This window comes from Athene cunicularia (assembly GCF_003259725.1).
Source record: "Athene cunicularia isolate RWA chromosome Z unlocalized genomic scaffold, athCun1 chrZ_part1, whole genome shotgun sequence".
In the NCBI taxonomy this organism is placed as follows: domain Eukaryota; kingdom Metazoa; phylum Chordata; class Aves; order Strigiformes; family Strigidae; genus Athene; species Athene cunicularia.
The window spans coordinates 21,825,370-21,837,611 of NW_020799142.1; the positions used below are offsets into that span (position 1 = coordinate 21,825,370).

The window sequence follows — 12,242 nt, forward strand, 5'->3', positions numbered from 1 at the left end:
CACGGTGCCACCATGCAATCATGGCTTCATGTGACATGCTGTGATGTGGCACCTGTCTGTCTGCACACTGCTAAGCCCATGTGTCAGTACTTAGTTCAGACACCGTGGTTAGATGAACCACAAAATTCCTTGGCTGTTGTTAGGACAAGAAGTACATGCCTTGACATAAATGACCTCAAACATAAGGCCCATGTTACAGCCACCACAGAAGCTGATCATTCAACTTAAACACACTGAGACAATGTCCTGCCACCGAAACCAGCCCCACAGTGTGCAGCCTGGGCCCCTACTTCCCGCTATGTCCTCCATCCTGCAATAGGGATGTCCACAACACAGACCTGTCCACCACGGAGGGCCTCTGGCTGCTCATCTCTGTAAGCCCTCAGCCCAAGTCTGCAGTGAAGTCACATCTCCAACCCTCAGCTGTGCTAGAGCCATAAGCCAAGGAGAACATGGTTAAGATAACTGACCATCTTCTTATCATGACATCATGTGGCAGGAACAGGAGGGCTTTAGAGAACCATGTATGTATTGCACTACAGCATGCTGTGCTTAGGAGAAGCTGCTCAGAGAATATCTGCGTTACTACCCGCGCTGCCGATCAAGCAGCCAAGGTTGTGCTTGCCAGATCCTGTGGTTATTTACTCTGGCACAAAGTTAAAATAACTCTGTTTGTACTGGAGCATGAGCAGAATTTAACTCTTACTTAAAAATAAACATGCAAGCAAGGAATATGAAAACATGTAAGAGTGTAAGAAAATATATTTATTAAATTCCATGGCAATACTATGGTAAAATTGTTAAATACATGCGTAGTTTTAGACACCCAAGCAATACAACACGAGTTACAACAGCCAAGCAAACTAAGTTTAAAACTTATGCAAAGTTGGTATCTTAGTTAGGTTAGTCTTAAATGTCATCTGCCACACTGGAATATTATTTCCCCAACATGATCCCACACTTCCTTTTTTCAAGCATGCATTTGTTTAACTGCTTAGCTAATAAATTTTCATGTTGATACACTTAGTTGAATCAGTATTTTACTTGGTATGCTACAAATTCATTAAAGTGCCTTGTGATGATTTTGTTTAAATTGTGAAAGAAATATTTTTTCAATAGCTGATTTGGAAGCTGGAAAAATTCAGTGTCATTTAGCAACAGAAATAACATTAAATAATTGATTAGATTTAGTGCGTTAGGAAGACTATTTTGTCAGTTTTATTGATTGATTCTCAGAATTTATTTCTATAGACAACTATTTCAAATTGGCAAACAATATTTTCACTAGTATTAAACAAAAGTCATTAAAATCTTTGTAAAAAAAGAACATAACGAGATCTCTAAACAAATTATTTATGTTGCAAAAAATATGGTATAAAAAGAGCTAAAAAAACATTGAACCTGTTCACAGTATATTTTTTTAAAGTTACAGCATTATAATACAACATTGGGTTTTTTTCAGGTGATCGGTATGACTCCACCAGCTCTGCTGTTCTGTGTGCCACAACAGGATCACAGTTCAAATTAGTGTTACTTTCGAGTAGTATTTCAGACACAAGTCGATTCAGTTATCTTCTTTTTTTGCTATCCCCTGCTTTACAAACTTTTTTTTGCTATCCCCTGCTTTAAAAACTTTTTTTTGCTATCCCCTGCTTTAAAAACTTTACAAACTTGAAGCATATATTATTCATCCTAAGCCACTCTTGAATCACACTAAGGAAACACTGACAAAGTGATGTTCAAGGATTCTTTTTTTTATTGTATTACTACTAAAAAGTGTGAGACCTTGACAGTTTCTATGTTAATGTGCCCTGCTTAAGCTAGTTTTAAAAAATTTTTCTCATCCCCAATGATGAAAAAAAGAACATTTCATTTTTTGCTTTGTCCCTGGGTAAGTTTTACTTACTACATTTTACTCAACATGAGGCCAAATGAGTTGCAAAGGTATTGAACCCTCTCATGGAAGTTGTGCATACACTTCCACAGGAGCTTGCTTTCATGTTAACAACAGTTGAAGTGCTGATTTGCAAAAGGCCAAAAACCTACCAAGAGATTTTGCTGGGTATCTCCTTAAAAAATAAGGATGTCATCTGCTCTGCTGCACCACTGAGTCACCCGGGGAGCACTAGCACAAAGAGAGGGTGAGACTGGAGAGGGATTAACCCCATCCTCTCATGCAGCACCCTGTTAGAGAACTTCACCTGCATGAGAACCCGCTCTCGAAATACAAGTGTCTTCTGAAGACTTTTTGGTTCTAAAAGCAGAAGGAATTAACAGACGTTTTCGTGGGGAAAAAATATTGTCATGCACCCTGGGACAACTTTTAAAGTTACAGAAACCCCTGCCAATATCATCTGAGGTTTGTTTGCATAACATGCAAAAAGGAAACAAACACTGGCTATCTTAGAAACACTGGGGAAAATCCAGAGTTATATAAATGAGGAGGAAAGAAAATTGTTATGGAAGAAACTGTTTTCCAGCTTCTAAGGAGATATTTAAAAATTTAAGACAGGCCTAAGCATGAGGAAATTAGTTTTTAAACATGCCAACATTTCTGAATCCATGTCTGGCATTTGGGGTCTGGGACTGTTTCCAGGCTTGCTAAGGAAAAGGCAAAGAAGAAGCCAACAACAGATCTTGCAAACTGCCAGCAGCATCTCTGAGCATCAGCTGCACAGAGCACCACTTAATGCACAGCAGCACAAACTCCCATGTACTGTGCTGGGAGGAGTGCAGATGGCAGTTGTCTCCTCTAGACGGAACTGCATCTCAGAAGGCATACAGTCAAGTACAGGGCTCTGAAAAAAATTGCTTTGGGAATTGCAAGCCAACTTCCACTGTAATATGCACCTAGGTACACAATGATGTAAGCATGTATGTGCGGGTTAGGACTTTCCTTAGTGTTAAAAATATTAATGCCATTTGCACTGAAGTCTTCATCAAAGTCTGTGGCAGAACAGAAGATGCTATTTACATGGGAAGCTCTTGATAGATTTATGGTACATGGAACCTTGTTAGCAATCTGATGCTTTAAATGTTACATTTTTCTTATGTATTTCAAATTCTTTCACTGCATTTCTATCTACTTGTAGGTATACAAATATTCTATTTACAAAGCAGTATTTGTCTAAAAATAGAGCACATGATTTCTCATTGCCTTTTCAAAGTGGTGTTTAAACACCTTCTGTCTCCAATGTATCCAACTACCTTCATTTCTGCTGCTGTTCATGTTCAGCTGAGTGTCCTGGAGGACAAGATCACAGAGGACACCACAGCCCTAAGCTTTACTCAGCTGAATGTAGCAAAAAAAAAGAAAAAAAAAAGGTGGCTTGAACGTGCCTCTTCAGAGCAGCCTGAAACTCAAGGTCAGCAGGAGCTTGCTGCTGCCGTGTTCCCAGCAGAGAAAAGCTCTGGTCCCCTACATAAACCAAAGATGAAGACGCACAGCACATTTGCCAATTGTGCCATGGCGGACAACACGGCTACTGGTTCCCTTTGGAAATGGTTCACCCATGAAAGCAGCAACTACAGATAATAAAGACAGCTACCACAGCAAATGTCAGTCATTGGGTCTTAGGTCTGCCTATGCAGCCATTGCATAGCAGGGGAGGTAATTCACCACCTGCCTGTAGTATTAGCTTACTCTTTTGCTGATTAACAAATAGTTCTGTGAGGTATATCACATGCAGATCTACCATTCCAAAATTTAACATACAAATCTAAGATCTCAGATCCCCCTGCATGTCAGAACAACAAAAATAATGAATGTGTCAAATAGGAGAGTGCATGATGTTACATCAAACATGACTGATGTTCCACACATACAGTGAACAGTACAAAACCCCATTACAAACACCAAATTGTCACATATGACAGGCATGGCTCAAAAACAAGCAGCACCGATGATTTGCTTCAGAAAGAAATTACTTGGCATTAACACCCTACATCTCTAAACACTGATCCAACTGGAGGATTGAAGCACTAACTTAGGAGTAACAGTGTTTTGGACACAATCCCTTCTGGTCATATCCCTTCTGGAAGTTGTTTTTTTGTTTTGTTATGGTTTTTTAAGAAGCTGAACTTTCTAGTCTTCTAAAAAAAAACCCCAAAAGCCAAAAGAAGTAAAACAAAATAGGTGTTCAATAAAGAAATAAGATCTTTCAGAAAATGATGGTTAGGAAATGCAGTATTTTTAAGTTTTCCAAGACATTTTTCAGAAGTAATTTGACTGAAAAGGCTCACCAGGAAGCCCGAAGGCACAAGTGCAAGGAGCCTGATCCCCTCTGAAGCCCAAAGTTTTAGTCTTAAAATTGTTATTAATGCAGTTAGAAGCTAAACAGCACCGTGATTTGAAAGTGAATTTGGTACAAAGACTTTCCTAAAGAAGCTTCACTGGTTTAACAAGGCACTTGGGCTCAGAAAGCAAGCCTGTTTCCTGATGGTCCCTGCCACTCTCCCTGCTCCATGCACCTAGGGGTGTCTTCACATGATCACTAAATTAGCACACAACCTCTCACTGCCTATCTGGTATTTGCATTCACTACTGAAGATTTAAGATAGGCATTTGAAAGGAGTCTACCAACTAAATAGGCTCAAAGAAAACCACAGAGGTGAAGCAGCTGAGCTTTTAAGTGCTGGAATGAAAACTACTTACTGGATTATAACCATTAAGGACAGTAAATGATGCTACATATACTGCACAAGCCTGTGTCTCTCCCCCATCTCCCCCACTCTTCTGCTACTGACACAAGACAATGCATATGGTAAGCCATTTCTATTAACAGGACTCTTCTGCCCTACATCCTGGAAGTCAAATAGGATATATAGTCAAAGTTTTTTAAAAAAGTGCTGGGTAATTAGATGACAATGCTTTGATAGCATCAAGGCAGACCTTTTATTTGTGAACCTTTTCCTTACCTAACCACTAAGAAATTAACGAAGCAGCACAAAATGCTGATACCTTTACCGAACAGGAACATCCGCACAAAGTAAAACCTGAGTATGTGATGCTTGTGTTTAAGTGATTCACCATGGGAACACTGTGAAGGGTGTTAGGCTGCCCCCTGCAAACTCTGTGTGCGCGCCCTGGCTTCCAGTCTGCCAAATTAAAAATTGCTAGCACTCTGAAACTTCAGTTTGGTTGTGTTTCTTGCAATACACAGCCATATGAAAACACAGTTATTTTTCATGATCAGCTGTTCCACTACAAAAGGGTTTTTTTGTTTGGATCACCATACAATACTGATTGTTCCTCTGTACTGAGAAACTGCTCCATAAGAAACCTAAAGTACTACTCATACACACTGTCTGTGACATCTTCTGCTTTCAGTTAAAAGCATATGGCAGCACAATCTAAAATTCATCTTAGGAGGTAAACACGTTAAACCAAATCTGCATTAGTAAAAAGAAATCAGCTCGAAAAGAGAGTGTGAGAAAGGGTTGTTACTACTAGGATTTAGCCACCTCTCAGCTATCAAGCACAAAGGGCAGGACTGCTTCCTTTTATGTATTAGTTTAGTGTTCTAAGCAGTAATAGATTAGGCATGAAACTTTCTCATCACCAGTGATGTCTGTTGAGAGATAGATACCAGCTCTTTGCACTGCCTGCCTGTCTCTGCACCTGCTGCTCTGCTAATTCCAAGATTCAACCTCAAAAGCAGAATCCTAGCTGTACTTTCTGTTCTTTCAGACAGACCTTGCACTCTTGTCAGGTCTGCAGACAGATATTAATTTTACTTTCTTCACAGTACACTCATCCAGGAGGCACGCAGAGGAAGTTTTTACTGATGATGATTTCAGTGTTATTTAATGTTTTGCTTTTTTATCAGTTTTTAAATCCCTCTGTATTTTCATTCTACAGAGATGTCAGAGATATACCAACATCTGAAACTGTACCATCCATTGCTGCAATTAGGTTTAACCTAATGCTTGGTTTTATTCTGATGGCCAGATCACATGGTTTGGAGACCAAATGACTGCCATGCTAGCCATCCTCCTGGTCTTCTCTCACACCTTTACAACTAGCATCATAGCCTCCTTATTGGAGGCTTATCCTTATTCGGCCTCCTTGTCTGTTTTGGGATCTTGTTTAGAAGACCACTCCCCCCTTATTTATTAAAAAAAAAATCACAAAGTAGTTAAGGAAATTGAAATCTAAAAAAAAAAATTCAGTTAGGACTTTACAGACACCCTTCTAGATCAAGCTCTTTTAACTTGTGACCCCTCACCACAGTGTTTTATAGTAAGGAACAGATAAACTAAAAAGCACTTTCTCCTTTAAGCTAGTGAAATTCATGTCTGCCACAGTCTGAAGCTTACACAGTGAAATGTTACAGCTGCCTAGAGATGGATCTGAAAACAAGCATTTTCAAAGATGATTGTTCTGGGCATTCCTTGCACAAATGTATATCATTTAAGCTTTCTTTGTATTATGAGTCTGGTAAAGGAGAGGTAGAAACAAAGGCACTAAAACCTCCCAGGATTTTTCCCTGTCACTAGAGAAATTTCACCTTGTACTCCCAGGTAGAATCTGCAGAGAATGTCCCATTGGGTAGACCCTGGAGAACAGCCAGGCAGCAGGTGGCAAAGCTAATACAATAAAGACCATCCAAAGAGCAATTTGTTCTCAGGGAGCTAGTACTACTACCTCTAATTTCACGTGCCAAACTGCTTGGACAACTAATGCGAGTTGACAGGGGTTTTCCCGTGGCTTATATTACCGTATAGTGCAAAGACTGCTGAACACCAGGGGTGAATGGAGCATTGTAACACTCTGATGCAGGAGATGTGGAGCTAAAGCTATGAAATACAAAATGCATTAGTGCAATACATTAGGAAAGATTAATTCCTTAACCAAAGGATAGAAAAAATATAGAGCATCCTAAGTTAAAAAAAAAAAAGTTTTAAACTTTATGCAGTTCTTGTTGAGGTTTAAATCAGTGTTATACTTTTTTCCCCAAGTTTGTACCCCTGAGTCAAACATTGAATAAACATTGTACAGTAGGTACAGAAGCTAGTGTCTAGTTAAAAAGCAACAGATTTGAATGGCCATTGCTTCAGAAGTGTTAAACAGTGACAATACCCTTTGTATGGGAAGAGAAAAAAAAATAGCACTCTCATTTGTTCTTAGTTTATAACTAGGCAAAAGATCTCAAGAGTTTCCAACCACATCATTTCAATGTGTTGAGGTTTGTTATAAATGAAACTTTCAGTAAGGAAATCTGTTGGGGCTGCATCATTTGAGTATGCACAGTTGAAAACAACTACAACAAAGCAAAGCAATCTTTCCAAGTTATAAATTGCATGAGATCATATTAATCTTGGAGCACTATGTGAAGGCAGGCAGAGTTCTCAGACTACGATTATCAGGAGCTCTAAACTCAATACCCTTTATATCCAATATATTTTACTAGAGTAATAACTAAATTGCTATAATTTTGGCCTCTTGGCCTCTATTAAAATGGAATATTAACACTTTCACTAAGTTAAACATGGTAGCATTCAGCTCACTAGAACCTCTGCTGACTGTCTCCAAGAATAATTCATGCCTTTTGCACTTTTCTTCTTACTTTCTTTACAACATAAGAGCTTATTTAGAAGGCAGGTTCAGGTGCAATGAGGACTTACTGTTAATCATTTGGTTTGTTCTGAAAAAAGTGTGTAAAGGACCACCCTATATTACTGGGTTTGGGAGAGTCTTCATCATCTTTTGGGGGAAGCAGAAACTGTCGAGAATTAATGGAGCATGGGCTCCCAAAAGATGCATTTTCATTGTTGCTTTCAGCCGATCCAGGAGAGTCTGGAGTGTCCATGTTCCAGGCATTTGTGTTTGCTTGAGGTCTGTAACCTGCAGTTTTATCCAACTCTTCCTCTGCAGGTGAGCAACTCTCTATTTTCAGAGCACTGACAGGCAGCTGCATTTGTGGCTTATAGCCTGCTGTAGTCACTATTTCTGGCTCCTCCTCTGGTTTAATCTGAGGCTGATACATTGACTGGATATCAATGTAAACCACCTGAGATGACCCCACAGGTTCATCCATCGGGGGACTTGAGATCTCCTCTTCAATGATAGGGGGGCAGTAGGACACAACCACGTGGTTCTCCGTTTCTGAGTCAGAGCCATCTTCAGGCACAGTGGTGTCTGCTGCTGGGGACATCATCTCTGTGTCTTCAATCTTGGGAGCTGAAGACCGGGTTTCTACCACTTCAACACTATTGGGGGTGCATGGGTTCATTTCCAGTGTTTTAAGTGTCTTATTCCCCTGAGGTGAGAAAAAGGAGAAAGGGGAGGAGACTAAGCAAAAAGACCTGAAAATCCTGAAAGCAAAAACTTGCCCAAATTAAACCATTACATTGGCCTGTGGCTTGCACTCATCCCACTGCCATTAGTACAATATTTAAAAAAAACACGTGGTTTCGTTCTTATTTTCTGGCTCATCACATTTTCTGGTTAATGTAAAAAGTATTTTAGCTGACTTAAAGAGACTCCAGAGCTTGCTTAAGTGTTTGAGAACTCTCTCCCCAAATCTCAGCTTTGTATAACCCATTCCACAAGGTTGTTTAAATGTTACACCCAGTTCCAGCTATGATGTCTACCAGGAGGTTAGGGATACGGCATGTATATTTCTCCACACTTTCTACTTCTCCTAACACTATGACCAACGTGTACATTACTCCCACACTGTTATCATGCACTGACACTTTTCATTAGTTCAAGAAGAGAGAAATGCAGCAATCCTTTCCCAGTTCAAACATTAAGCAGAAAGCTCTAGATAGCACCTGACAAAAGTTACTGAGTAACTTGTCTTGTTCCTCCCTTCCACGGAGCTTTTTCTACAACTGGAGCAGAAGACTCAGTTTGCAAAAAAATTCTTAACTCACAATACCTTTCAGAAGTTTAAAATGAGTTACCTCACAGATGTTCTTCTGAAACTGCAGTGCCTTACTGTTCTCAGGATTTGGGATCTCTGGATAAAATGTTTCTTTAATCCTTTAAAGAGGAAAGAACAGACTTTTAAAAGTTACCAAGTCCTGAAACAGATTCTGGATACACAAAAGGAGTCAGGACATTTCCCTTTAATTCAGAATACTGAAGACATCTGGCACAAAGATTTAATGTGTGAAACTTTCCCTAAGTATTTAATGAAAAAAACAGCAAAACTTGTTTTTTTTAAACTGGGGAACTCGATATGCCACGTTTATGAGAAGTTGAAGATGGGATGTCTACCTGAGTGTTTGTGGATGGCTCACAAATTACAGTATGTCGCCAGTTTATTTTCATTTGGGAACTATTTATAAACGGTGCTCACTGGGAGACAGGCTCCCACTAAACCTGTTTGCATTCCTTACTCTGAGCTCTCTCCAAGTCAGTTTCTCCATCACCTTCCACAATGTGTTTTTGACACCCACCTCTAAACAAAGCCCACAGACATCTTTGGGTACTTGGAGAAAACAAAGAGTAACTAAAATAATGGAAAACACTAGCACTGAAGGAAACACATCCAGAAAAAGATCAGAGCCGAATGCAGGCATTTACCATTCCCTCTTTCGATAGCAGAAGATGCTGGCCACCACTCCAAGCAGCACAACCACTGCCACAGGGATGAGAATTGCAATGATTAATCCTACAGCTGGGGGATGAAAAAAGAAAAGACAGTAAATATATATCTGAAGTTACCAGCAAGTTTTATACATTTTCTCACATTCCCATAGATTAGAGACCATTTCATTAAACTCATCCAACAGTTGTCTGCAGACAGTGACCTATATGATAAACTTCCCCTTTGCTGGAAGGGCAAAAGTCCATCCATAAACAGCTGATTCAGTGATACTACAGGAATCAGCAGATACTTCTCTATGATTACTTAATTGTGAAAGGATTCATGTGCAACACAAGACTAATTGCCACTGTAATTCTGTTCTCAGTAAGCACTGGAATTGCACTTCCATGTTACTTGAGCTGGCCAAACCTCTGGTAATGGCTCTTATAGGCCAACAACTCATTGCACAAACTGCAACTGCCTTTTATGTGATTTACGATGCTTCTAATCCCCAGGGTTTAGCTCCGATACATTCCCACTGCCTTCCTCTATTGATGTTAAGTGCCTCAAGTTTGATTTTTTGTGTGTTTTAGTTGCACCCCAGCATTTAGCTTTTCATATGCTTTTTTTTTTTTCTCATTCCCCAAAGTCAGTCTTTTTTTTTTTTTTTTCCTAACTGTCTTTCTGGGTTTGTTTCTGTCAGGGGATTGATAAAACTGAATTCAAAGGAGAGAGGCATCTGTTTATAATTCTGAAACTGGTAGATATTTCCACAGTGTCTTTCTTCCCATCATGTATTAGCAGATATTCATCATGGGAAACCTGACAAAAAGAACTAGCTGCTTGAGAAGACTAAGTTCGGACTCCACCATATTTAATTCTAGTTCTTGCATACATTACCATTAACTACAATGTAGCTGTAATAAAAAAAAGATCTTTTCCTCACTCTGAACTGTACCAATTTTTGTATTTAAAAATAATCAACTAAATAAATTAAAAATGAGACTGTAAGCCCAAACTACCTAAGGGATACAGAAAAAAAAACAAAACAACAAAATAAGCTCAGCTTTATATACATTGTACAGCCCCTGTGCTGAAGACCATTAATGAACAGGGATATTCAACTTACAGTCCTCCTTTGTCACCACATAGAGGCTGTTTGGAGGGCTCAACCCACCAGCAGTGTAGGCTTGTAGGTCCAGTTGGTAACTTGTTTTGCCTTGAAGATCAAGTATTTTCAAAGACTTCTTTGTTAAGTCAGTGATATTCTTAACTTTAAGTTCTGGATTCCCTGTTTGTTTGGAAACAGTAAGAAAAGCATAACTTTGTAAGACAGGATTCACAAAGACAGCCTCAGCTTTAGCAAGGCTTTCTTGAAGTCAGCATATGAAACCTTAAGAACAGTTTTGTGTAAAGGAAAACTGAAATAAAGAATCCTGGCAATGCTGCTTGCTTACACAGCACTAAACAGCACAGGGCTGTGTTGGTGCTGCAGGCTGGCTTCAGTTTCTTATACTCCTGCTTGTCCTCTTACATTAATGTGAGTCAGGCTTCAATTCTGCACAGAGATGTCCTTGCTGGAAGAAAATACCATAATTAAATATAGCCATGTAACCTCCCTCATGTCTCATCTACTGAGGGTATCTGTACACAGGGCAGTGTGTCACATTGCCACTTTGTCACTACATAGTTTTATGGCCTTAGTGAGTTTTCTCTGACTTTTGCCTTATATTAAAAAAACCCAACTGTGCTAACCACACAAGGAGCTGATTAATTCAAATGCCTTTGTCACATATCAGGGGCCAGTTATGTCAGTGAGTAATGCAACCGAATTATGATTAAAGCATCTTTTTTTAAAGTGAAATTGAATTATTAAAAAAAAAAAGAAAAAATCAATCCAACTTGAGCAACTAAGTTGCAATCTATAGATTTCACTTACCTGATTCTGAAAGTGTAGGCTTTAAAGCATCTTTTTCACCTTTTGCAAAGGAAAGTCGATATCCCTCTAAAAAACCCTGACAATCTTCAATAGGAATGTCTTCCCATTTTACCAGTATAGAATCTGAAGAAGTTTCTTCTACAGTAAAATTTGGTGCACGTTTTGGAGCTGTAGGGAGAATTGCAAAGGAAAAAGCTAGTAAGAAAACACCTTAACATTAAATGCTGAATCCATGTATGTGCTTCAACAGTTTTATTTCAGGGCTTGCTTTTTCAACTTTTTCCTGAATACTTTTCCCTTACTGTCAAAAAAATGTGAAAAGACTTAACAAGTGATCCTACAAAAATACAAGTCTGTTGGTCTCACTGCATTAATTACTGCAGTATTATCTACTAACAGAAGCTGAAAAAAAATCTCTCCTTGGGCAGCCTTCTTACAGACCCATACATGTAAATACCCTTCTTCCTGCAACAACCCCCAAAAGATCACATAAACATACAGAGCATACTAATTACTTAACTTTTAAAGGCTTTAACTCTGTACTTTATACTTTGTCTTCAAACAAACACCACATTCGTATCATGGAAATTTATCTCAGCTTAAACAAACTATTCTTAGCAGGCATCACAAGTCATTCTAATATCTGTACCCCACTGGAAAAGTTACAGCAGATATTCTGTAAGGTCATGTGCATCAGGAATTAGTCTGACATTTGGCATTGATCTACCAGTGCTGAGCTTATCTTTAACAATGCTTCTACTTTT

At 39.0% G+C, this 12,242-nt stretch overlaps 1 protein-coding gene across 2 annotated transcripts in view; it reads right to left on the minus strand.

The window, feature by feature from the left end:
* Positions 1-744: 744 nt before the first annotated feature.
* Positions 745-12,242, minus strand: part of LOC113489636 (leukemia inhibitory factor receptor-like) — a 52,505-nt gene continuing 41,007 nt past the window's right edge. For both annotated transcript variants that reach the window (XM_026865552.1, XM_026865551.1), the window contains exons 16-20: positions 11,479-11,646; positions 10,669-10,830; positions 9,536-9,629; positions 8,911-8,989; positions 745-8,261 (exon numbers count right to left, since the gene is read on the minus strand). In XM_026865552.1, coding sequence (XP_026721353.1) covers positions 7,629-8,261; positions 8,911-8,989; positions 9,536-9,629; positions 10,669-10,830; positions 11,479-11,646 — 1,136 coding nt within the window. In that variant the 3' untranslated portion in view covers positions 745-7,628. The remainder of the gene's footprint in view (positions 8,262-8,910; positions 8,990-9,535; positions 9,630-10,668; positions 10,831-11,478; positions 11,647-12,242) is intronic.